This window comes from Taeniopygia guttata, chromosome 9, assembly GCF_048771995.1.
Source record: "Taeniopygia guttata chromosome 9, bTaeGut7.mat, whole genome shotgun sequence".
Taxonomy (NCBI): domain Eukaryota; kingdom Metazoa; phylum Chordata; class Aves; order Passeriformes; family Estrildidae; genus Taeniopygia; species Taeniopygia guttata.
In genome coordinates, this window is record NC_133034.1 from 7,347,526 (window position 1) to 7,372,689 (window position 25,164).

Consider the following 25,164-nt stretch of genomic DNA (forward strand, 5'->3'; position numbering starts at 1 on the left):
TATAAGCAGCAGATAACTGGCTTAGCATCTCTTAAATGCTATGAATACCTCCATGATTAAATACCAGGTGTATTTACATTGCTCTAATGCTCTAATGGGCCTTTCCCTATAAAAGGCTGTGTTATTGAAAAAAAAGTACAGCAGCATCTCAAGAAAGGAAATACCAAATGTGGACTACCTCATGTCAAAATGCACAGAAATTAGCTGTTAATGTTCAAATAAATGGTACCACCATTGGGAAGCTCAAGAAGCAGGCTACAGAAAAGAATAATGAATGATGTGCCAGAAAACACTTTTTTGTCCTGAGTTTTGTCAAGAGTTCCTTTCCTGACACACCACAACAGAAAAATCACCATTAACTCAACAACAAATTCAGCTTTAACAATATTGAATGTGTGAAATCATGAGGGCATGGGCTTTGGCCATGTGTGGCCATCCCACTGATGGTACAGCAGAAAGGCCTTTGAGGTCTGAGTGAAAATCACTAAAATACATGTATGTTGTTATTATATCCACTTTGGGTGCTTGCTAGCCCTAAGATGCATCAGAGCTGCAATGAGACATTCCCAGGAGCTGTTTTCCAAAGACATGAATGATTGATCACTGGAGGGCAGCCTTGCCCTATAGCTAAAGCGGAGGGTGGAAATCTGAGTATTCAAAAGGGCATTTTAGAAGAACAGTGGGATGAGGTGTAAAGATCACAGAAGTAAGGGGAAGCCACTGGACTTTAAAGTATTTACTTTGAAAAAACTCCAAGAACCCCACAACAGACCAAAGCTCCCAAACAAACAAACAAACAAACAAACAGGTCATGTTGTGCTCCAATGATCAGCTCATTGCCTGTATGTAAAAGGCCAGTGGAGTCCTTTTGATAAGTGGAATCTGTACTCTTGTCACTGTAATTTAATGTGCCCATACTGAGATGTAGAAACTTAGGCCTAATGTGATGATTTGTGTAAAGAAGACAGGTGGAATTGTGCTGTCAGAGAGGCTGGGAAGTCTGGAGTACCTCACAGCTTATACTCCAATAAAAGTTTGCCTTTTTCACTGCTTACTGTATTATTAATGAGCAAGGTGATCAGCTGTCCTAATCCCTAAGGAATGGGCTGTTCTGATCTTTAGCATTCCTAGCTATGATGGCAGCAAAATACCTGGCCTGGAGTTTATTCCTGCTTTGGGAGTGGCTGTTTCTCACCAAGCTTTCAGGCACACTCCCAGGAACCACAGCTTGGCACCCAGGCCTGGCACTAAACACAGCCTTGGTTGGAACAGACAGGTGCATGTGGGCTCCTGTGGGTGGAATTACTTCCACCACAGCCACCCCTGCTTCTAGAACTTAGTGCCAAGTAGGTGAAAGCACTTAGTGAGGGGTTTCTTTACAAGAATAAATGCAAATTAATAAGGTGCAGATGGCCAATGTAGCTCCCATGTAGGTAAATAATTTTTTTTCTGGTGGTTTTGTGATACTGTAACATTGTACAAAAATACAAAGGTTTACTAATTGGCCTCTGAAAGTGGATGATGTTGCAGTCAGCATGTGCTTCCTCTTCCCAGGGCTTGGATACCACCAAGCGGCTCTCGACACTGGGAGGACAGTTCAAGCAATCCCTGGAAAAACTAATGAAAATCCTTGAACAGTGTCAGCCATACTTCATCCGCTGCATCAAGCCAAATGACTACAAGAAACCACTGGTAATGTTCTAACAATACAGAGTCTTACTTTTGGTAAAGTTTGTAATGAGAAAAGTCTCTCAGTTTTTGTGCAACATTTTATAGTTGTACTTGGCTGCATCCAAGAAGACCTGGAGTTCAGGGTATTCCTGCAATAAACATAATAGGAGGATATAGCATGGTTAATTTACAAAAGCATCTCAAAAAAGCACCATAGAGTAATGGCTAGCAAAAAACCACACAGTATTCCTGAGTAGAGTTATAGATGCCTTTTCAGTAAAGATAAAGACAAAACTGAAAAATCTGTGGGCCCTCAACACAAGAACAAACAAAAAACATTAGGATCAACTGTGCTCATAGTATGAAATAGCCTGAGACAGAATAGGAGAGCAGTGGGAGTTTGTGAGCGGGATGATTTGGCTTAATCTGACATACCAGGAAGAGTCCATTTGTCATTAGGATGTGTGGCTGGGACTTGGGGGATTTTGATCTGGTTCTACTGTAAAACCTTGTATGGTGTTGGTCAAGTGCTTTAAAATTTTTTGAAGCACTGCATGTGGCTTAGTGAGCCAATTTTTAAACTCAGGTAAGATTAAACAATAATAATAAGAAAAGAGCAACATGCCTGCTGTACTTTGCATGGTATGCCCAAAGGCCAAAGTTGCTAATACATCTATTCACACCTACAAAATTATATGATCAATTCACTGTTCATCTGAAATTGCAGTTCTAGAATGAAAAATGGTAGCCAAACTGAAGTTAACAGACTGTTTCTACTGCTGACATACACAAAATTGAAGACCTTTGGGGTGACTTGTTTATGCTTGCAATGAATTAATTTAGTGCATGGAAGAAAAATACAATTTAAAAAAGCCCAGTAGGCCATTTGGAGGCCCTCTGAGGCTGGTGGTTAATAGACATGTTCTGAGGGATACTGCACATGTACCTTTTTTCAGCGCTAAGTCTCCTCCTTGTCTGCTTTCCCTTTCAGTTGTTTGATCGGGAGCTATGTATCAAACAGCTGCGATATTCAGGGATGATGGAGACCATTCAGATCAGGAAGGCTGGGTACCCAGTTCGCTACAGCTTTGAGGAGTTCTTCGAGAGATACAGATTTCTTCTGCCATGGTCTCTTCGACAAAAGGTGTGTAAGCAAAAACATGGTTTAAGGCTAATCTAACTTTTCCTTTTGAGGCTTTAGTCTTTCCCACAGTAGGAAGTTCTTGAATGACTCCTTGCAGAGCTGAGAGAGCAGTCATCACAGGAGAAGTCATCACAGGGATTGTTATTATAGTAATTATAGATAAATAGTTAAATATTCCCTTTGACCTTAGCTGAAAACACAGAGTTGCTCTGAAGTCCAGCTCTCCTTGGACTGCTCCCCACAGACATCCTAGGCAGGGTACCATCCCCATTCCCATTGCCCTCAGATGTTTTTTTCCTGTGATCACACATTCTCAGGTCTCTGATGTCCTCCTCACACCCTGACTCTGGAATGTTTAGTCATGCAATCATGTTCCTCCTCTTCCTGACCATGTGAACTGAACCACTTTCATTCATTGTACTGTCAGCCCAGAGGTCTGCAAGACCTCATCTGTTCCTGTTCTTCACCCTTTGGAATGCAGGGCAATAGATCCTTGCATAGTACTTGCTGTGTTTCACAGCCAAGCCCTAACATCATGATGCTTTTGCACATCAGCTGAAGAATGACACTCGACAGAGCTGCATCAGCATCTCCGAAGCAGTGCTTGGCAAGGATGAAAGCTGGCAAGTTGGAAGGACCAAGATTTTCCTTAAAGTAAGTAAAAAAGACAGTTTATTGTCTTTTCTCATGAAAAACTACATGCGTCACAGTACAGCTTGGCCTGCTTGTGCAAGAATAGCAACCAAGGAGGACTGGGTTGTCTTACAAACTCTCTCTTGAATCTGATGGTGGATCTTTTTTCTTGAAAGCCAAATGATTCAGTGGAGAGGATCTGGTGTAGGAGAGGCTGATCCTGTTTTTGTGCTACAGTGCTGCAGCTGAAACAGCACAGTGCAATGTATTGGAGCATAAAAAAGAACAGAATACCAGTGCACTGATGCAGAGGACCACCTTGCCTGTAGCATACCCCTAGCTGAAAACAGTCTTGCTGCAGGGAGATTCCTGCCTGGTTTTGGCTATATCTACACTAAGTCTGGTCAGGTGGTGTGCACTCTTCCTACTGCAGTCAGTCCCATCAATGCATTTTAGTCACATTCTACTACATCATGCTGATTTTGGGTCTCTTTCTGATCATATGTCCCATTTCCAGAGGTTGTAGGTGTGTCTGCTAAGCTGGCATATCCACGCTTTCTTTTAACAGGATCATCATGACACTGTATTGGAGCTGCAACGCCAAAATATACTCACAGATAAGGTTCTTCTTATCCAGAAGGTGATGAGAGGATTGAAGGACAGGTCAGTGATCTTACAGAAGGGAATTTGCTTTATTTTGAAGTAGCTAATCTTTGTGGTGCAGCTTAACACACTCCATGCCGCATTTTTGAGTACAAAATGTATCAGGCTATACCTTCCACCAGCCTAAATTTCATGCTCATCATGTAATAATGCAGAGTGTATCTATGCAGATGTCAGACAAAGATGTATTTTGGCTCAGTTTTGTTATTTCTGTGATGTTTTTCAAAATGCAGGGCTGTGGCATGTATGAAAAGGAAGGTTTGAAAGGAGGACTTGCTTTTAAGATTTTTAGTAAACAGTAGACATCTGGAAAGCAGGAAATCCCCATGGAATCTGTGTCCTTCTCAGAACTACAAGAATTCTCTTATATAGGATGCTTCTTTGATATGTTGATAAGAATCAGATGGAAACGAACTAGTCCTTCTCTTTGCCAGAGATGCCTAATTCTTGCATTGTGTCTTGTTTAGTTTGAAATCTCTTCAGAAGTGAAATTTATTTGCTGTCAAATAAATGTTTTTCTTCATTAAATGCTCTACATCATGCTTTGTACTTATGGATCTTGTATCCCCTCAATCAGAACCATGATACAGGACTGCGTCTTGGTTTGGTTTAGAAATACTCTTGACCATAATGAAGGAAGAACTAAAAAATATGACACAAATGCCCCAAAACTTGCCTCTTGTTTTTTTTCAGACTCTAACTGCTATCCAACAGAGTATCCAAACCAAAAGGCTCACTTTGCTTTTACTTTTAACCTGCCAGAGCTATATGTGCTGCCTTTTTCAGCTGCAGTGTGACAGTTTGTGCCATGGGAGGTTCATCTTGCTCAGATGGGCTCCTCATCTTGGCAACAAAATGGAGAGAAAGAGGTTACTAGATGGGGAAGTTAACTTGTCCAGTCTTGATGTGAGGGGTTTTCAGTTCTTGTAGAGCTCTCTGACCACAGCAATTAACTTGGGCTGTAGTTGCTATGAGTATTTTTGCAGCAACGAGGCTGACATCAGACTGTGGACATAAAAGAGAATAAAAAGCCACCTTATTCTCTACTACTAGCATAAGAAGGAACAGAGATAACCTTGTGTTTGTGACCTCACATGTCTGTCTGCTTAGGAAGCAGTTCCTGAAACAGAGGAGGTCTGCTGTAGCCATTCAGTCAGCCTGGAGAGGCTACTGCTGCCGGAAGGAATTCAGAACGGTAAGATGAAGGTGTATCAACGAATATATATTTGTGTGTGTGTGTGTGTGTGTGTTTATATATTGTGCCCTGTCAGACTGAGTGGAGTATTAGGAATTAAGATAGTCTCAACTGAAGGGAGAATAGACAAGATGATGGGGTGTAAAGGAGAGTATAAAGTCCAAGGAGGGCTCTGGGACCTCTCAGGGCTTGCTGAACCTGTGACATTTCTGCTTTTTGGTGAAATAGGAACCAGTTGGATTGCTCTGGGGAATGGTTTTTCCCTCCCCAGAGACCCCTGTAGCTGTGACCATGTTAGTTTAACCTTTCCTTCCTTTCTTGACCTAATTGGCTGAAAGCCAACTATCTTTTCCTGAGCAGGAGTCTAGATAAGGCTCTGCTTTTCCTTGTTCATTCTCTTTCCCTCTTCCTCCCCTGGAATAAACATTTTGGACCACATCGGGGGTTGGAGCCTCTTTTGGAATCTTTTGCCAATACCCCTGAAATATTTCCCCCAAAGCCCTCTCAGATCTGGACTAGTCTGGTAACTTCAGGGGGCTGTGGGGTTAGGATATTTCAGAAACCAAACTCACATTTGGCAGGCCTGGCTCCAGAAACCTGATATATAAGTGGTCCCACACTTCTTATAGCCAGAAACACAAGCCTAGCCTTTCCATCATCACCATGCTATAAGCAAAGTATCTTCCACAATTGGAAAACTGCAGGAAAACTGGGAATTTGTAAAAAATTACCAGAAAGGTCATTATATCAATCTCACATTATTAAAAATTTTGCCAGGGGAGGTTCAGATTCAGATTAGATATTAGGAAAAAAATTTCACTGAAAGAGTGGTCAGGCACTGGAATAAGTTACCCAGGGTGGCATGTCTTGAAGAGACATCTGAATGTGGCACCTGTGGCTATGGTTTAGGGGTAGTTATGATGGTGCTGGGTTCACAATTGGACTAGATAATTTTGAAGGTCTCTTCCAACCTTGACAATTCTGTGTGATTCTGTGTGAAAAAAGCCTGGCTGATCTTCTATAGATGGTGCATTTTCTGGGTGAGGAAAACTGGGGGCACTCACAGATTATGTATTTGTGTGGCAGGGATTATTATTATTATTATATCCCATACATCCCATTTGAGATGGGAAGGAAAAACTGCCAATTTTAGTCAGAAACATTCAGTGATGCAATTCCTATCTGATTGTTTCCATTCATTTGGCTTAATTTCTGCTCTGTTCCTTCTCTTGTCATAATCCCAGGCTACCATTGTCAGTTTCTGAAGCCACTCCCTAGAACAGATTGCCTAAATAACTCTATATACTAGTTTTAAAGGCCTATTACTGGTAGAAAACAAAGCATAAAGGGCAATATTACATTAGACACTTCTAGTGTCTTTATCCAGTTACCAAATTTTGTTGTCTTCTACTCATCCCAACGCATGTCAGTGGTTTGGAGCCATGACTTCTCTCTGCCCCGCACAGGTGCTGCTGGGCTTCGGGCGCCTGCAGGCGCTGTACCGCAGCCGGCAGCTGGCTCAGCAGTACGAGACCATGCGGGCTCGCATCGTCGCCTTCCAGGCCCTGTGCCGCGGCTTCCTGCTGCGACAGAGGCTGGCAGAGCAGAAGAAAGCCGCCTGTGTCATACAGGCATATGCAAGGGGCATGCTCGCTCGCCAAACCTACCGGAGGATAAAGAGGGAGGTAATGCTCACAGATACCTTGTGAACACATTGTTTCTATGAACTTCCAATACAGATTTTATCACCATCAAGTGTTGCCTTAACATAGCAATGGGTGTGGATATTCATTTTGGGGTATTTTATTTTGAACTCTTGCCAAGTACAAAAGCAGAGTGTTAAGCAGATTGATCTTGTTTACATTTGCTTTATGTGATCATTATTGTGGATCACAACTTCACTCATACAGCTGCAGTGGCTGTGACAGAAGGGAGAAAAGATAAGATCTGTGTGTATCAGCCAGTCCTGCAAGGGGAAATTAACTTCTACAGCAGGGTGGCACTCAGGGAGTGCCAGAAGGGAATCCCAACACAGTGTGTCTTGGTAGGTGCTACCCTTGTCAGTCCATAGCACATGAGAGGCCTCTCCCTGATTTCCTTTCTGTACTAATGCTGTACCAACAGGACTAAGCCAGTTTGCAGATTTCTGCTTATGGACTGTTCCCTAAAATGTCAAATATTGAACTAAGACTCTGTTGGGACAAAGTCCTGGTGTGGACAGTTTGTTAAAGGCAGAAGGGAGTTGGTTCAGCAGTTATACAGTCACAGAATAGTCCTGTTGTCCACAGAACAAGCTGGAAGCCAGGAATATCCACTTGAAAGACCTGGGACCACTGAAAGGAAGGGAAGAGGCTATGAGATTACAAAAGGTAGATATGCTGGTAGAGGAACACTGGCCAGCATTACCCAGCTCACACCCGTGGACTTGCTCAAAGCTCTGAGCACTGCTATATTTAAAGAAAGATAAGACAGAGTTGTAACCCTATTTGTAACAATGCTTTGAAAATATAACAAGGCAAATACATACACATTTCTTGTGCAGCATAAGGTAGCACTTTAGCCAAATATGCCCAATGCTATTACAAGTCTCCTGACACAAAACATTTTAAAATTTTAAATATTGTGGGGCTTTTTGCTGTTAGAAATTCTGTGTTTTTCCTGTATTATCTCCCGTTGATTCAATTTTTATATAATTGCACATCATTACCAATAGGCCAACAGTCCATAAAGACAGCTGTAAGAGCAGGGCCCTGCTGCTGACGTGCCAGGTCTTTGTGACTGCTTGACACAAGCAACATTTGACTTCTTGTTTCAGCACTGCACTGGCAGAGCTGGACCTCACAGTCACACAGCTTTGTAAAAGTGTTTCATCTTCATACCCCTTCACTCTAGCAGAATGATCTTCATTCATGATGCTCATGTTCAAGTCGCCTATTTCTGTGTTTAAAGGAACACCTGCCAACTCAGGGGAGAGAGGAAGCAGAAGCAAGACCGAGGAGGAACGTGCTTGCCAATAAACCAGCAAATCATGATGTTATCAGTGACCAGGAAATGGTGGACAAAATTTTTGGGTTTTTACCTTCTGTGATTGGAGGCCAAGAAGGACAGGCTCCTCTGGGTTTTGAGGTACAGAGCTGCAGACTGGTAATGGGTCATGCTTATCCCTTGTGTAAGGCTACTGATAGTTGGAATTCCATCAGTGGTCAGTTCTGTTTAGTGAACTGTACAGTGAAAGAATCCCCCAAATTAGTCATCCAGTCACTAAGGCATCTCTTGCAGAGGTGAGTTCCCAAAAGTTTTTGGTCACATGCAGTCTAGGGACTATATAGCTTCAAACTTTGCATTTGTTTCTTTGGCCCAGCCAAACAATACCACCCTCTGCGTTTTGGCACCAACCTCATGCTCTGCTGACAGTGCTCTCAGTGATTTTCTGCCTGAAACAAACTGAAAGTTCATGACCCAAGTTATACCATATTCTAGAAGACAATACTTGTGATATACTTGTCCTGTAGCTGTGGAGGTTGGAATTTTGTAGGAAGAGTTGGGCAGAATAGAATGGTATGGATAAGTACAGGATGTAAACAGTAGCACCTAGATTTTTCCATCAGAAATATTCTTGCTGAGGACCAAGACAGGAAGACCATATGGAATGGATGCATCTCAGAAGTACAAGCTCTGAGTCCAAATGATCTTTTGGTAAACTGTAAGTGGCTTTGGGGTTAGCTGGAAAGGCAAATTCTGAAGGACCTATGGCCAAAGGGGAAAAAAACCCCAAAACTAAACATAAGCATATCAGAGTTTAGTAAAAGAAAATATGCTTTTTCCTCATGTTCTGCACAGGACTTGGAAACAAAGCCGAACAAGCTGGAGGAAGTGGACCTGGACATGGTTCCCATGAGTGTGGAGCTAGAAGAGGAAGCACTTGGTTTGGAAGACTACACCTTCCCCAAGTTTGCAGCTACTTATTTCCAGGGGTCTTCTACACATACGCATATCCGGAGACAGCTGCGGCACCCACTACTCTACCATGAAGACAAGGACAATGTCCTGGTATCTTGCTCCTTGTTCATGTTGAACCTGCTCTCTCCACAGCCCTGGCTTTACAGGTCCCATCATCCTTGGGTCCTGGCTCTGGCACAGCCCTGGAAACCAGAGACTCCAGAGCCAAGGAGATAGTCCTGAGCCGTAGTATTGAAAGCAGCGGTTCCCATCAGAATTTTTTGGCTATTTGCTAGCAGACACTTCACACAAACACCTGCTCAATGCAGGATTTCTGGGCACCTTTGTTCTTTCCCAAAGAGGGAACTCAGAGGTGTGTTTTGACTGCTCCAGACACCCTTTGCGGACAAAAATGGACTGGAGAGAAGAAGCATGAGAGAAAAAGCATAGCAGCTTATCTCTGCTCTTGCTAGGGTTGTTGGTTTGTGAGATAGGACAGAAGGGGGAGCGCCAGGCCTCCAATATCCCATTAAACCAGAAGGGGAATCGAGGAGGGCATTTTCCTTGATTCTAAGCAGCCTGGCAGAATGGAGGACCCCATGTTTCAAGAACTTTGCTATTACTTGGCTTTCTAGCTCTGGGCATGAAGGGTCCTGGCAGACTCCACTCCACTGCTTATTGTCCAGGTCAGCAAATGCAGAGTGCAGCTCAGCCAAGTCTTCACCATTTCCCTCCAGCCACAGCACATCCTTAAGGTGCCAGTAAAGGGAATGGTGAGGGCTCAGCAATCACAGAGGCAATCTGACCTTTCCATCAGAGCTGTACCCTCTTCCTTTAGCAGGAAAGTGTTGTGTGTTGCTGTCTTGTTGTTTGGTATGAAATGAAACTCTTCGTGTAGGTAGCCAGTGGAAATGGGAATTTTAACAATTTGGACTGAGTAAAGGAAGAAAATGCCTTTAATCTAAACAGGCAGAAATGGCACAGAGCCATTGGTCCTGTTGGCAGTGTCTGACTGTGCTTTCTGCTATTATAGGCTTCTCTAGCTGTGTGGGTGATCATCCTGAGGTTCATGGGGGACCTGCCAGAGCCAGCAATGTTTGCCAAGAGTGCCACCACCAAGAGCAGCTCCGTGATGACACAGATATATGACACACTTGGCAGGAAAAACCAGGTCCAGTTGAGGAATGACAGCCCAAATATGGTGAGACAAGTAGGCTATATTTGTGTTTTCATTTGCTTTCCCTGGTTTCTGTGCTGTTCTACCAAGAGTGAGAAAAGCAAAGGAACTCTTTCATGCTACTGTACTTGAAATGCCATAAGTGCAAATGTCCTGGCAGGACACTCAGCTCTTTCTGGCAGGAGAGGAAAAAACAAAAATATCTTCACTTGAGCATCTTTCTGTCCTTAATGAATCATTCTTGCTGTGCATTAAACTGATTTCCTATAATGGTAATGTGTATTGCAGAAAGAAGGCAGAAGGGATAACAAGATTTCTAAGGGGATTTCATCCCTGAAACTGAAACGGTCATCCAAGCTGACAGGGAAGGTAAGAGGTGGAAATAAATTGCTTCCCTTTCTTCTTGCCTGAAACGCTATCTTTACCTTCTGATAGATGTTATGTGAGCAACCTCCCAGCTGAGAACTTGTTTCCCTGCCAAGCCAGGGCAGCCCTTTGTGGGATACCTGGTGCAGTGTTCTTTGGAAACGATCCCCATGTGCACTGATGTCATCTGTTCTCTGGCAGAGAACACAAAGAGAAATTTATTACTGAGAATTGTTGGCATTACAAAACAGCTTGCCCAGAGGCCTGAGCAGACTGAGAACCATGTGCTTAGGGCTGTACAGGACAGTACATGAAAATTCTCCAGCCAGAGATAGTGCTGTAACAGCACATGTAATCAGTTACCTTCAGAAGGAAGGGGGTAATATGGCCTGGTTCTCCTGCACTGAGCAGGAAGAATTTTAGCCAGTAAGATAGGGAAGGAATGTCTTTCATTTGTGGGAGAGCTGCCTGCTAAGAGGGGAGATCTCTAGAGCACTCTGGGGTTCTAATGTTTCTTTTAGGTGACAGAGCAGCTACGAAGTGGAGAAGAGGCTTTCCAAGAGGACATCTCGATCTCTCAGAGACCTATGTCCAACCTAGAAAAAGTACACTTCATTATTGGCAATGCAATTCTGCGTCCTGCCATCAGGTAGGAAATTTGTACCCCCTTCCTCGGGCCAGCTGTCCATTGCATCAAGGAAATCCAGCATCGTTTTTCCACAGTCCTGGAGAATTACTCCGTTACTGCCTTTTCTGGTAGTTTCATGTTGCAGTTTAGGCCAGCTGCCTCCATGTATGGCTTTCTGAATATCCCACAGCTATGGAAAGGGGCAGAGCTCAGGGCTGTGACTCAATAGCACTTGAAGGTGGAGCACTGCCCTAGAATGAGGGAGAAGAATCACTTGGAGGAGTAAGAAATATGGAGTTAATTTATACTAGATGGATGAAATAGCCTCTTTTTGAGGCTATTTCAAGAGGCCCAATAGCCTCTTTTTGAGTACTCAAGCAATGTCCCCACATCAGAGATGGTCAAAGGTCTGGATTGCTGAGTGTATCAGACACTAAGGATAAATCCTGACCACAAGCAGTGTGAGGCTGGACGAGGCCAAGCATGGTGTGAGGATATGGCAGAAGCTCATTGATTCTGACCTGACCTCATGAATCCTCTCCTTTTTTTAACCAAAGCACTATTCTTCAACAGAGCCCACAGACATAGGCCGTGCCTTGACCTCAGTCATGGGCTGCATTCCTCTATCCACAGTCACTTTGTTTCAGTCAAGACACTCCCTAAAGCAAATGCTCAGCTGGCAAAAATTGCATTCAAACCATATATCATAATAGCCACAAGCTAAGTACCTATACCCTCCATTTGTGTTTCATCAAATGTCCTATGAGGGAATAAAAATCTCATCCAACTTATGTCCTCTCACATCAGAATTGACAAATGTGTGTTCCAAGAGTCTAGAATAAATTAAGATGATTTTTAATAACAGTTTTATTTGTATGCAGATTTTTGTATCTGTTTCCCTTAGGTCCTGTCCTTGCTGCAGATAACTTGTATTATCAAAAGCTTACTCTGAAGCTCTCATTTCTCCGCTTCTGTACAAGATACACTACAAGTTTGTATATAAATATGTAAATATATAAATATGTAGATATAAAATTAAGCAGGGTGTCCCCCATCCTTATCTCCAAATCCACCTACAAGGAGACAGACAAGAGCCATGAGCTACAACCCACATGCTGCAGAGAGCTCAGAGCAAGTTACACATCTAGACTCTTGGACAAAAATGCCATTTCACAGCTGGATGACCCAGCTGTGTTTTCCTGCACAGCCCCCTGCTTCTCACAGAAGTTAATTCAGCATGGGAATTGCACTTGAGTGAGAAGGGGTGGCAAAAGGCCCTAAGCATGCCTGGAGCCTTTTCCATAACAAAGCTATTCCTGTAAAGGTGTATTACAGGTGCTATCCTAGCTGTTGTGGTTGAACCTAGCTCAGAACTACTTCATCATGCTGCATCAGGCCAAGCTTGCAGTCAAAACAGCTAAAGAGAGTTCAGACAGTGAATTATCTGTTGCTCTCACATGTTTCTTTACAGAGATGAGATTTATTGCCAGATTTGCAAACAACTCACAGAAAACAGCAACAGGAGCAGCTATGCTCGTGGCTGGATCCTTCTGTCGCTTTGCCTTGGTTGTTTTCCTCCTTCAGACACATTTGTGAAGGTACACTGCTAACCTTTCTTACAGCAGCTCACACACCTCAGCTGAGCTGGTGTCTTGTGTATTTTGATGTTTTGATGCTGACAGCCACATAAAATGTTTGGCTTTCAGAGCAGCTGGTGCTGTGGTTTCAGCAGAAGCTTTCTCATCTCATATGCTTATCTGGGAATTTAAATAAATTATTGCTGCATTCATATTTAAATTTTTCATTACACATCATACAGTCTGGATTCTGTTGTTCATCACAACTTTCATTTTAGATCTATAATCTGCAAGGGATCAAATTTTAACCTCTCCAATTCTGCCTTTCCAGCCAAAGACAACCAAAAGATGTTTTCAGTTAAAACCCTAGTGATTAAATATATTCAGGAGGCCAGTATAAAATTACACCTTCAAGTTTTATCAGTCCTTACCCTATATCTCTACGGCCTAAAAAGTCCAATAGATATTTTGACTTTTTAATTATTTATTAATTTCCAAGTTTAAATGGATGATAAATCCACTTCACCACAGGATAAAAACTCAACCTGTGGCTCCAACTTGACATCAGACTTTCCCCTAGATCTGAGAGGCAAATAGGATCCGTGGATGTGCATGCAACTTCAGCCTTACTTTACCAACACTCCAGCTCAAATAATCAATCTAATCATAAATGTTGCTAAATAGACACTACTTGGAACAAACCAGTCACAAGCCATAGGCATAATTTGACACCAGTCTTCATCCAAAGACTTGGAACCATGTAGAATTCATGAAAGATATGACCATACTCTACCTCTAGAAATATTTTTATTATTAAAATAACCAGATTAATGACCCATGCTTGCCCTAAATACAAATACATAAGTACAAGTCCATGTCATCCAAGAGCCATACAGACTCCAAAAGCTCCGTTTATCCCATTCATCTCTTCAAATGTCCCATCTTAATCATGGACTTCAGTTGATATTGCCAGAGAACTTGGCAGAACTAAAAGTATCACTCATCATTAGACTTAATCTGCCATCAGTCCTCTTCCCAACTCTTCCATTTGTACAGCATGTCCTAAGACTTCAGGCTCTTGGGTTGAAAACACTGATTCTTGCTCTAAACCTAACCATAAGAACAAAGTCTCCACTACTCATGTGGTTAAACGTGGTGGATAGACTGACACAAATCTTCTCTCCCTTTGGACTTTAAGTTCTGAAGAATAAATGAAAACAAGGTGTCTCAAGCCTCCTTTTTGAAGACATTTATTCCAACCCTAATCTTTAGTATTTTCTGGTGAACTGAAAGCTAATGGATCACTCTAATCTAGTGTATCAGCTGCAGAAGGTTTTTAATGTTTTCTGATGATTAATGTTTCCTAACTCCTTCTCCTGCTCTGTGCACATAGTACCTGTTGAATTTCATCCACCACGGGCCCACGGGCTACGCTCCATACTGTGCTGAGCGTCTGAGACGCACCTACAGCAACGGGGCCCGGACTGAACCTCCCAGCTGGCTGGAACTTCAGGTAGCAACTCCCTTTTGGCTTAATTATATTAATCTGGGACGTTTAATACTGGTTTTTGTAAGTATACTACTTACTTTGTAGTTATACAACATTCATTAATCTGTAATAGCAGGCTTTCCTAATTCAAATAATGGAAATCAATTGCACAAGGGGATTGAAGACCAACCACCTCGGTCTGGCCAGTTTTTTGGATAAACCTATTTTGGCTATTCAGTTATCCTAAATGCAGAAAAGTATGTAAGCAGCAGCAGATGATTTGCAGGGAGGTACCTCCATCCACTCAGGAACCACAGGCCAGAAACAACCTCCCGAGGAAAGCTCTTACTATCACTTTTGGAAAGAACTGAGCAACGCTTATGCTTTTAAAATGAAAGGAAGAAGGGAGTAAGATGGTGCTATATTGTCCTCCACTTCCTTTAAATGTCACCCTAGTAATTAAATATCACAACCCCCCTTCCCTTTCAAGTAAAGATCTCAGTTCAATTCCTCCCTAAATCTCAGGGACCCTACTGCTTAACACACATCTTCCTGGGCAATGTACTTGCTGCAGGCCATCTCTCCACTGATGCACATAAGGCTGCTCCCAAAAGTCATCAGGACAAACGTGGCTCATGAAAAGTCTATCAATTGGCACTGTTATGTGATTATCAGCTCTTCTGAGCTGTGAGGAGGAGAAAATTTGAGTCCAGTGCTGCTCCAGGGATGTAATTTATATTTATAAATCACCATGCTTTGATGCTTTGAAGAAACTGTGTGGGTGTTGGTGATTCAATTCAAGATTATTGACCAGGTTTTACAGGGTGTGTAGTTCTTAGATCTAAAAGCTTACTTAATTCTTCAGAAGAAAGTAAGGTTTGTCCACAATTTTTTTTCTATTAACTCTGACTTACAGGCAACAAAGCAGAAGAAACCCATTATGTTTAATGTCACCCTGATGAATGGCCAAAGCATCACTGTCCCTGCAGACTCTGCTTCCACTGCCAAAGAGATCTGTCAGTTCATAGCAGATAAAACCAAACTGAAGGATGTCTTTGGGTTTTCACTCTACATTGCTGTGTTTGATAAGGTAAAGTGTAGAAAAATAGAATGAAAGCTCCCTTCTCTTTCTGTGGAGTTGCTGCTGCCCACCCAGCCTCACTGAGAACTCCTGAATTCTGGAACACCCTCAACCCAGTCCTGCACTGAAACTAAATCAGTTCTGAATCCCAGATGGACCTCAAGGCCTTATAATCCTGTTCTGCCTTTCTCTTGGCTTATCACCCAGCAATTCTTGCTGCAGCCCTGTCAGGTTTCCTTTGCCACATAGCTGACTAGTAAAAATACCTCCACTTACCACATACAACTCAGATACTCATCTGCTTACCTTTTTGGAGTTCCTGCAGTCAGGAGACCAGGCGCATTGCATTTATTGTCCTTCGGGCAGGCCCAGAGCAGGCATGCCAGTAAATGCAGTGTCCCTCTGCGGCAGGTCTGGTCGCTGGGCGGGGGCCGGGACCACGTCCTGGACGCCATCTCGCAGTGCGAGCAGCTGGTGAAGGAGCAGGGCACCCACGAGCGCCACACGCCCTGGCGCCTCTACTTCCGCAAGGAAATCTTCACCCCCTGGCACAACTCCCGGGAGGATCCTGTCAGCACTGATCTCATCTACCACCAAGTCATCCGGGGCGTTCGGTTTGGAGAGTACCGCTGTGAGAAGGTGAGTCTCCTCATTCATCCTCCTAAAGAGACATAGCTATATTAATGCTTCCCACATTAAAAAGCAAGAATATGAACTAAGTTTGTAGTGGATGTGAACAACCCTTCCCTTCTTAATGAACAATCCCTGTCCAGGTGATTGTGCCAGCTGTTACATTGCCAGTTCCAATTAATACTTTCTCCTTCCCTGCAACTTCCAGTTCATGTGAGACCTTAGAGGCATGTCCAAAGGGCAAATTGGGTCGTACTTCAAAATATCTTTGCTAATAATCTCTCTGATGTTATGACTGTGTGACATTCATCCCTCCTTATGCTGGGTGACTGTAAAGAGTTATCCAGACAAAAATTGAGAAAACCCATTTCCTAAACGGCCCAAAGGTTGAAAGAGGCTATCTAGCCTTTGTGACATCCTTCGAGGCCTCTTTTAATGGATTGTTTCAGGAGGAAGATTTGGTGGAAATAGGTGCAAAATACTGTTATATCCAATTTGGAGATACCATCCACAATGAACTTGTACAGAAGGTGCTCCATGACTGTATCCCAGTAAAACAGCTGAAGTCCAAGCCCCTGGAAAAGTGGGTGAGCCTTGTAACCTATGCACATGCTAAGGTAAGAGGTTTGTCAGGCACTGCTGGGTAACCACTCTTGAGCACCAATTTCTGCTTCTTTCACCATTTTCATTTATGAAGTCTGTAGGGGAAGAAGGAAAACCAGCTCTGTTTGTAGAGCCCAAATAGCTCATTAGGTCTGGGGGAGCAGAAAACCTTTGCACTCACACTTCCATATGAAGAGCAAGGGGGAAGAATGAAAAAGTATATTTAAATATCTGAATAGAGTAGCTTTTAAGGTTCTATTTTCCATCTGATGACCAAGTCAGGATGGGATGGCATGACATACTGGTTTTGATCTGGAAATGGATTACCTGAATTATTTCCATGGCATCCAAGCTGTATTAGACTTTGAATAGGTCAGTGGGAATTTTAGGGCAATTTGGAATCCAGATGCCTGTGGGCACTGTTAGCTGCAGGTGGGTCCCTGGAGATTGTTTCTGATTTACTTTCTCCAAGTTCCCTTGACACCAGTAACATCAGAGTATTGTTGGGATCTCTGAGATTGGGCTTGTTCTCTATTGTCTGCAGATCATGCAAACCAGATTTTACTGAGAAAACCTTGGGTGTGTTTTTTTCCTGCAGGCCCCATACACACAAGACCATCTCTCCTCTCAGACTGTGAAGGAACAACTTGTAGATTTTGCTCGCTTTCAGTGGCCTTTGCTTTTTTCCAGATTCTTTGAAGTCACTAAGTTTTCAGGTAAAACCTGGCATCTGGGAGTAGAGGACAGATGTAAGTTCAATAGGAGAAGACTTGTATAGCATTGATAAGGATTTTTTCTCTATTTTCAGGCCCCAGCTTGCCTAAGAACCACTTCATCATTGCTATAAATTGGAAAGGCATCTGCTTCTTGGATGAGTCAGAAAAGCGGCTCCTTGAGCTCAGCTTCCCAGAGATAACTGGCATCCACACCAACAGGTGAGAGCACTAGAAAGACAAGATCTGAAGATGCCATCTCTTCCATACTCAGGGTATCCCTTTTCTGCCACCTCCTTAGATGATTTGATCTGTGTGTGGAAAGGTGGTTTAGCCTAGGTCCAGGAAAGAGAAAGGCAAAACTTCTGAGCAGCCTGTAAAGGAAATATTGAAAGGACTGGATCCTTCCAGCTGGTGTAAAGTGATTCTGTTCAGTCAGAAAGGTGTAAGGAGGCACAGGCAGGCATCGAGACAAGAATGGCCCAAATAATTGACACAGTTAAGCCATTGTCTGTTGAGCATGCTGGGAGTTCCCATATTTCTCATGGACCAGAACAGGATCACTGAGAAAAGCAGTTAACTATTGCTTGCTCATGGCACACATCCTTGCATCAGGTCACTCAGAGAAAAGGGTCTTACAAAAAAGCCCCCTGTGAGGACTGCCAGAGATTTAATTAGTTGTCAAGTTACTCCAAAAGAAGGGTGTTCTTTTGTCTATACGGAAGCACTTCTATACAAAACATGGTGAAGTCCAGAGTAAAGCTGAACCACTTCCATCCTTCACACCTACCAGTTCACGTGAAGGCAAATTAGGAACTACCAATATTCACTGTAAGGGAGTTATCTGAAAGGAGATGTGGGTGCCTTGCCTGTGTTTACAGATGGGTCTGTACGTTTTTCAGATGCTCTAGTAACAAATTGTTCAATAATACATAGGGCAGTGAAGTCATTCGGACAGAGCTGCACTCTCATCACACTTCGTGCTGAGGAGTTTGTTCTGACATCTGTGAACAGCGTTGTCATTGCTGAACTGGTGGTGATGTTCCTGGAAGGACTGAAGAAAAGATCACAGTTTGCTGTGGCAATGCATGAGAAAAAATCTCAGGGTAAGTCTCATAACTCTTCTACAGGGTGTGGAAGAAATCATGAGAGAATCCAAAGCACTTGTTTGAAGGTGCTCAAAGAGGAGAGGGAAAACTTTATCAAGAGTCCCTTTGCTCCTGGGGGGATGCATCAGCACAGCAATGCCAAGCATAAGGCAATGGGATTCAGGACCTTTGCACACAAATAACCTTTCCTTCCTCCTTCTTCTTTATGTATTTTATTTAGATAGTATAGTGTCCAGGAACCCAGTTTGTTTATAGTAGGAAGTTGGATCTGGGCTCTCTGGAAATACTTTGCAGGAGAATTTCACAGAGGCAGTAAACTGGAATTTCCTGTGGAATACAGGTGGCTTGAACAGACATACATGTTTAAAATGTAAACATTAACTTCAGCTACTTACAACTACTGAGTTTCTTTCCATGCTTTGCTGCCAGTCTAGACACAAAGTCAGCATTCATGTGAATCAAATGGAGTTCTGCCATTGCCCTCAGTGGATCAAAGTCAGGGTGTCAGAGGAAACAGAAGTGATTTCTCTGAAGTGTTACTGGAAAATTAGCCATATTTACACAAATCACTTTCTACTGCTAACTGAATTCAGGCCTTCAAAATACAATTTCCTTGTCTTTCACATTGCAACCCCTTTACATTTTCTCAGACTGTCAAGCCTGAACAGTACCCCCTTATTCTGTTTTCCAGAAGATCCTGGCATCCTGTCCTTCAAGAAGGGAGACTTGCTAATCTTCACTGAAGGCAAAAGGCTGGATTCAGACTCTGGCTGGATCTGTGCCCAGAATGAAAGGACAGGCAAAACAGGGAATGTATTTTTGGAAGACATCTACATCATTCCTTCACTCACAAAACCCTCTAGTCAAGTGCTGGTAAGGAAAGCTAAGCCCTCCATGTGAAAAGACTGGAAGAAGATAAAAATGTTAATATGGTTGAATTTATAACTGGAAGATAATTGTCCCTCCAAAGTCAGACAAGTTCTATACCTCCCATTGAAACAAAGCATTTAATTCTGTCCTGTCTGAACACAAAACTAAACCTAGCCCAGACTCTAAGGAGAAGACTGCAGCTACACAAAGGCAATGACTTAAAAAAAACCCCCAAATCCATTCTATAGTCACCATGGGAGATTTCAGTGCCTACAACTGGTAGCAATTAACAGGTCTGGGTGTGTAATTGAATTCTCCTGCATTCACTCTGGGCTTGAGTGGTAATCACATAATGCCTCAAGAGAACCCCTGAGTGCATCAGGTAACTTAAAGAGAATATGGTCTTTGAGGGAACCAAGGTTTCTTATTAATGCCTCTGCTAATAATTTTTGTCTTCAGGTATGAGGATTCAGTATACTGGACCCTGTGCTAACAGATAAAAAGCAGAAAAACTGGCGGCAAAACACACTAGAGAGAAGCATGTGCATTGTAAAACATGTGTGGTGCTTTGGATAATCACATACATTTTCATGTCCACTACTGTCCTGTGTGTGTAAATTGGTTCTTGCATCAACTGTTCCCAGGCCTTTCTTGAGTCTCTGGAGATGCTGCTTTTGAGACAGGAGGTCTTGGGCAGCACACAGGGCTACCTGCACACATATGCTGAGTAATACCTGACAGTGTGTGCAGAGACCCATCTCCATGGAACAGCTCTGTGTGCCTGTGTTATTCCAGAGTTTGCTGATGATGTCTCCAGACCAGAGGAGGACAGCTTCACAGAACTCCTTCATGGAGGAACCTGATGAAGAGGATATCAAGGTGAAGCCTTACACCCTGGAAGAGTTCTCCTACGAACACTTCAGGTGAAGTTCTTTGTGTAGAGTACGCTCTAGAAAAGTTCCTGTTGATCAGTAATCCTTAAAGCCTATTATGTAATAGCATCTCCCACTTCTGATTGCATTTCTTCTTTTTGTTCCCTGTAATTGTGATTTTGGATCTAGAGATTCTGGCCCATGGCCTATTGTGTCTTAAGTCTGCAGAAATGCAAAGGGGAGGGCTGACTGGGCTGACTTCTTCCAGCAGGTTCTATTCTTATTTCTCACCCTTTCTTCAGCACTTACCAGCTAGTGAGGATATACATCATCTCAGGCTTCAGAAAGTAAGGGGAAAATTAGTTTTCTAAAAACTCCTCTTTTTTTTTTTTGCAAACTTCCTACCTTCTGGATATACAGGAAACTACATTTCTCTGCTCTTGTTGACCTACAGAATCAAAGGAGACCTGAAATCACTGTCTTTTTAAAGAACAGGTCTAGAGATATGACTTTATGATAATGACCTCCTTTGTTCATAGCAATACTGATCCAGTAATTTTGTATTGCTTCCACTTGTCTTTATTCAGGACTCCTGAAAAGGAATCCATCAGCAAAGCTGTTCTCCAGAAATCCCGTGGGCACAGTCAACTATGGGCACATTCCAAGGAGCCTCTGAAACAGCCATTGCTGAAGAGAGCATGCACAGATCCTGATCTTCGGGATTTGGCCTGTCAGGCCTTCATTGATATCCTTTCTCTCTTTCTTTGGATCTGAGAACACTAAAGGGGAAGGAAGAGTTAGCTAGGCCCACTAAATTACCTCTGTTGAGATACCTCAGCCACCTTATAGGGGATAGATTTGCATAAAGATGGAGCGGAACAAATTTGTTTCCCTCGTCTATAGGGAAATGTTCCAATTTCCTCCCAGTACGCCACAGCTATGATGGCTCACTAAACTAATAATGTGGCTTTAGGAGTGAGAGAGATTTACTGCACATGCCCAGAGAATGCAGCTACTAGCACAGTACAAATCACAACCAAGCAGCACTGCTGCAAAGGCGAAGGGGACAGGCAGGGAACATGCTCCAGACCTTCCTCCCAGTATTAGCCACTTAGACATCAACAAAGTCACTAACGTGTTCAGATCCAGATGAAACTTCCCATTTGCCTTCCAAAACTTCTGCTTTTCTCCTTAACAGCACATTCACCCATCATGAAATTCATGGGAGACTACCCCTCAAAACAGGCACACTCCTCCGTGGAAGTCACTGACCAGATATTTGTGCCAGCTATCCAGGAGGAGATCCTGAGGGATGAGATTTACTGTCAGATTATGAAACAACTGACTGAGAACAGAAACAGGTATTTAATTTACCTGGGTACAAACACCCTCCCCCTGCAGAGCCAAGCCTCAAGTGCAGGGGGCATCCTTGGTGCTGCAGCAAGGAACCCTTGCAGGGGGTTCTTTGGCACTGCAGCAAGGAACCCTTGCTGCATTTGTGATGCAGGGGGGGCAGGAGAAGGATAAACAAATGTTGGAATAACAGCTTCCCTTCCCCCATTTGCCAGGCAGTGCTTACCTTTGTGGAGCGCTCAGGACCACTCCCTGGCAGGGAGAGGCCAGAGAGCACCATCAGTCATCTCCCCTGAGCTGCTGCTTTGCTCCCATCGGCATTCTGTGCTCATCTCCTTGTGGCATGAGGCAGGCAGGGTGTCACTGAGGCTCTCCTGCTCCCAAAGCAGTCTGCAGGGGAAACGTGGCACTGCATAGTCCTTGCATCCCATCAGTGACTGCCCTGACAACTCCCCATTTAAACTTCCTAACAGCAGCATTCCCCTCTCACAAAAACATAGTTCACACTGGATTTTTACCACCAGTGAATAACCACTTTTGAGTAATTATATTAATTAGGTTACAAAACTGCCTTGCAGAACAGATTGGTTACAGAGGCACCTGCCCACATAAAAGTCTCTGAAAAGGGCTGGTGTTTTCTTCCCCATTCACAAAATGATAATTTGATCTACTTCTAGGAAAACTGAATTGCAAAACCAGCTTAAAATAATATTAATTATGAAAAAAATTGTTTGTAGTTTCTGGATGCATTATGTTTATTTTTTTTTTTTCTTATGTTCCACAAGTATTGCATGTAGTGGAACTTTCATCATGTGTGTCAGTGTTGAATGGTAAATTCTCTTGCAAGCAGTGAATCTTACAGGCTATTTAATACTTAATCTGTAACCATGGTGCCAGTGCCATGGTGCCATGCCTGATGTATTCCACCAATGTGAGCGTGATCACTGATGTGGAAAAAACAACGCTTGAAAGGTGCCTATTTGCATATACTTTCATTAGAACAGCCAGAGCAACAAATCTTTCATCCTTCCCAGGCTGCTGTGCTGTGGACCATGTCCTGCTCTCACACAGACATAAACACCACTCTATAGAGTATAAATGGGATTAAAATAGTCTGTCTTCATCTGCAAAATTAGAACAGTAAGTGGGAATAAAGAAGCCAGAACCTCTTTATTCAGTGAAGTCTGCCCTTTCAGAGCCAGGCATGCTGACTTTCCCAACCAAAACCACTTCACGCCAGTAAGCATTTCAGAGCAATCCTTGGACACAGCTGAAGTGTGCTCTGCTCCTGGCTTTGAGGCAGAATGACTGACCACCTCAAGGCTGCAGAGCCCTTCTTAATGGTGAGGGCAAGGTGCCAGAAGAGCTTCAACTGTCAGATTTCACAGATGCAAAGGCTAGAAGAACTGGATTTCTGCCTGAAAAATAGTACCAGCTTGATCTGGAGCATTTAAGAACTGCATCTACCTCACTACATAATGCTATCAACATGCTCATTTTTCAGAACAGGAGTACATGTAAGGGGAAGTCAGTGCATGCAAAATGTTCATGCCCTGAGCAAAGCTGCCCAGTGCAGAGGGCAGGTGAATATATCCATTGAGAAACCACAGTCTGAATACACGTGAGCTTGAACACCAAATCAACAGTGGCTTTCCAAGAGGATGGCACTAGGGTCACTAATGCTAAGATGTCTGCTAAACTGGAACTTATATTTATTCATGAGGTTTGCATCTGTCATGAGTACTTCTCATGCAGGACTTGGCACTGTCTTAACATGCAGGCTGTGGCTGTTGCACAGCAAATGGATACCAGAGTCTTGGGTGAAGGCTCTGTTGATTTGCAGCTCTCTGCACCATGGGACCATGATGGGAGTTTATTTCTCTTCCCTGTAGCTGGTGTGTGGTCAAACAGTGAATCCTATGTGGCTGTAGCAGAACTGTTGACTTTGTGTTCCCAGGTACAGTGAGACCAAGGGCTGGCAGCTCCTCTGGCTCTGCACTGGCCTCTTCCCACCCAGCAAGTCACTGCTCAAACATGCCCAGAAGTTCATAGAGACACGTCAGAAAGAAACACTGGCCCCGGGGTGTCGTCGGAGGATTCAGACAGTAATGAGGTACATATTCTGGCATATAACCAGCTCAAAGTGTTCAAATATCAACAATCAGGTCCCAAAAAACACACGGGCTAAAATAGTGTGACTGTTACTTTCTTTTTCCTCTTTACATCTTGGTTTTTCAAGTGATCATTATTCTGAACTTTCTTTATGGACTTGAACCATTGAAGAGAGGTCTATGTCACAGTATCACTTTTTTTTTTTTCAGTCAGCAGCATTTCAAAAAGTTCATCACCACACAAAATCACTTGACTCCCAGAGCTGGGTATTTCAAACATCCTAAAGGGCATGCATCTTGGAATTATGTCACTGATGATATCCTGACCTTATTTTCTTTGGTGATGCAGCATGTCCTTGTTGAAAGGATCAGTACAATCAATTCCTATTCTTTGAAAAAACCCAAATGAATAAAGCCCTGACCCTTACCTGGCTGCTCACAGCAAGGCACTTCTCCATCCACTTGGCATTACCCCAGGCTGAAGCAACAGGACCCCAAAACACAGTGCTTCCTGAGCTTCCAAATGAATTGTCATTCTAAGGGACATGACACAACTAAAGAGAGGGGAAGGGCTAACAGGATTTCAGGAAGGATCAACTGAACTGTAGGAGAAAGGTTTCCCTAGATTCCTCCAAGCACTGGGATAACCCAGCTTGCCCCTCTGAGAACAAAGCTTTGGCATCAAGGTTGACTGCGGCCTTCTCTGTTTTGATAGTGCTGTGATTTACCACTTGCCTGCCACAGACCTCATCAGTAAAGAATTTGCCCAATGATTTCTCCTTCCAGCTCCTGCATCTACCCCTTTCCCTCAGGCTGGGCCACATGTTTGGTCTGTGAGCCCCATGGGTCAGGCTCTAGGGAAACACTAACACAATGGATATCCCTCTTGCAGTGGATGGGCTTTGGCACTGCTGGTGAAATGTCACCACACATTGAACTCACTTTTGAAGTGTCTGAAAAATGCATGGCAAGGAATGCTATTCATTGTTTATTTCTATGGAGAAGACTTAAAAATTCCTGCCTCCCTATATCATGTGCTATTCATGCTCTAAGCCCTGTTGAGCTGCACAGAGCTTCTTTAGAGAGAGCAAATAGGGAGGGGAAAGCAGAATGGGCTGCTTGGAAGGAGGATTTTATTTGCTAAACTGCCCCAGATCTGGAGCCTGGGGGATGGGAAGTGGAACAAAGACATATTTTGTCTTCTAAGAGCAGTTCTTTTCCTAAGATTAAACTTGCATCTGCTTAGGATAGAATAAAATAAACTATTTCAGTTGGAAGGGATCTTCAATGATCATCTAGTTCAACTGCTCCCTGTAAGTAACCTGGTCTCTTTGGAAAGG

The 25,164-nt window shown here is 43.2% G+C and overlaps 1 protein-coding gene and 1 long non-coding RNA gene across 12 annotated transcripts in view; one reads left to right on the forward strand and one right to left on the reverse strand.

Annotated features, from left to right (window-relative positions):
- The window catches only part of LOC100226327 (unconventional myosin-VIIb), a 54,590-nt gene that overhangs the window by 20,117 nt on the left and 9,309 nt on the right, over positions 1-25,164 (forward strand). For 3 of the 5 annotated variants that reach the window (XM_072933374.1, XM_072933373.1, XM_072933376.1), the window contains 24 exons: positions 1,555-1,692; positions 2,663-2,815; positions 3,371-3,469; positions 4,017-4,111; positions 5,222-5,306; positions 6,773-6,991; positions 8,256-8,432; positions 9,147-9,356; positions 10,279-10,455; positions 10,711-10,791; positions 11,310-11,437; positions 12,888-13,014; positions 14,387-14,506; positions 15,399-15,572; positions 15,975-16,202; positions 16,643-16,810; positions 17,395-17,512; positions 17,605-17,731; positions 18,446-18,615; positions 19,310-19,491; positions 20,284-20,411; positions 20,948-21,105; positions 21,568-21,721; positions 23,671-23,826. In XM_072933374.1, coding sequence (XP_072789475.1) covers positions 1,555-1,692; positions 2,663-2,815; positions 3,371-3,469; positions 4,017-4,111; positions 5,222-5,306; positions 6,773-6,991; positions 8,256-8,432; positions 9,147-9,356; positions 10,279-10,455; positions 10,711-10,791; positions 11,310-11,437; positions 12,888-13,014; positions 14,387-14,506; positions 15,399-15,572; positions 15,975-16,202; positions 16,643-16,810; positions 17,395-17,512; positions 17,605-17,731; positions 18,446-18,615; positions 19,310-19,491; positions 20,284-20,411; positions 20,948-21,105; positions 21,568-21,721; positions 23,671-23,826 — 3,572 coding nt within the window. The remainder of the gene's footprint in view (positions 1-1,554; positions 1,693-2,662; positions 2,816-3,370; positions 3,470-4,016; positions 4,112-5,221; positions 5,307-6,772; positions 6,992-8,255; positions 8,433-9,146; positions 9,357-10,278; positions 10,456-10,710; positions 10,792-11,309; positions 11,438-12,887; positions 13,015-14,386; positions 14,507-15,398; positions 15,573-15,974; positions 16,203-16,642; positions 16,811-17,394; positions 17,513-17,604; positions 17,732-18,445; positions 18,616-19,309; positions 19,492-20,283; positions 20,412-20,947; positions 21,106-21,567; positions 21,722-23,670; positions 23,827-25,164) is intronic. The other 2 variants (XM_072933375.1, XM_072933377.1) reach the window with 1 other exon arrangement.
- LOC140684699 (uncharacterized) overlaps positions 1-25,164 on the reverse strand; it is a 46,574-nt gene that overhangs the window by 19,994 nt on the left and 1,416 nt on the right. For 2 of the 7 annotated variants that reach the window (XR_012057374.1, XR_012057371.1), the window contains 4 exons: positions 21,940-22,103; positions 20,223-20,347; positions 18,379-18,563; positions 15,870-16,224 (listed from right to left, as the gene is read on the reverse strand). This is a non-coding gene — a long non-coding RNA (uncharacterized lncRNA). Of the gene's footprint in view, positions 1-1,720; positions 1,821-2,617; positions 2,754-15,869; positions 16,225-18,378; positions 18,564-19,013; positions 19,399-20,222; positions 20,348-21,939; positions 22,104-25,164 lie in introns of those variants that run through there. The other 5 variants (XR_012057372.1, XR_012057373.1, XR_012057377.1 and 2 more) reach the window with 5 other exon arrangements.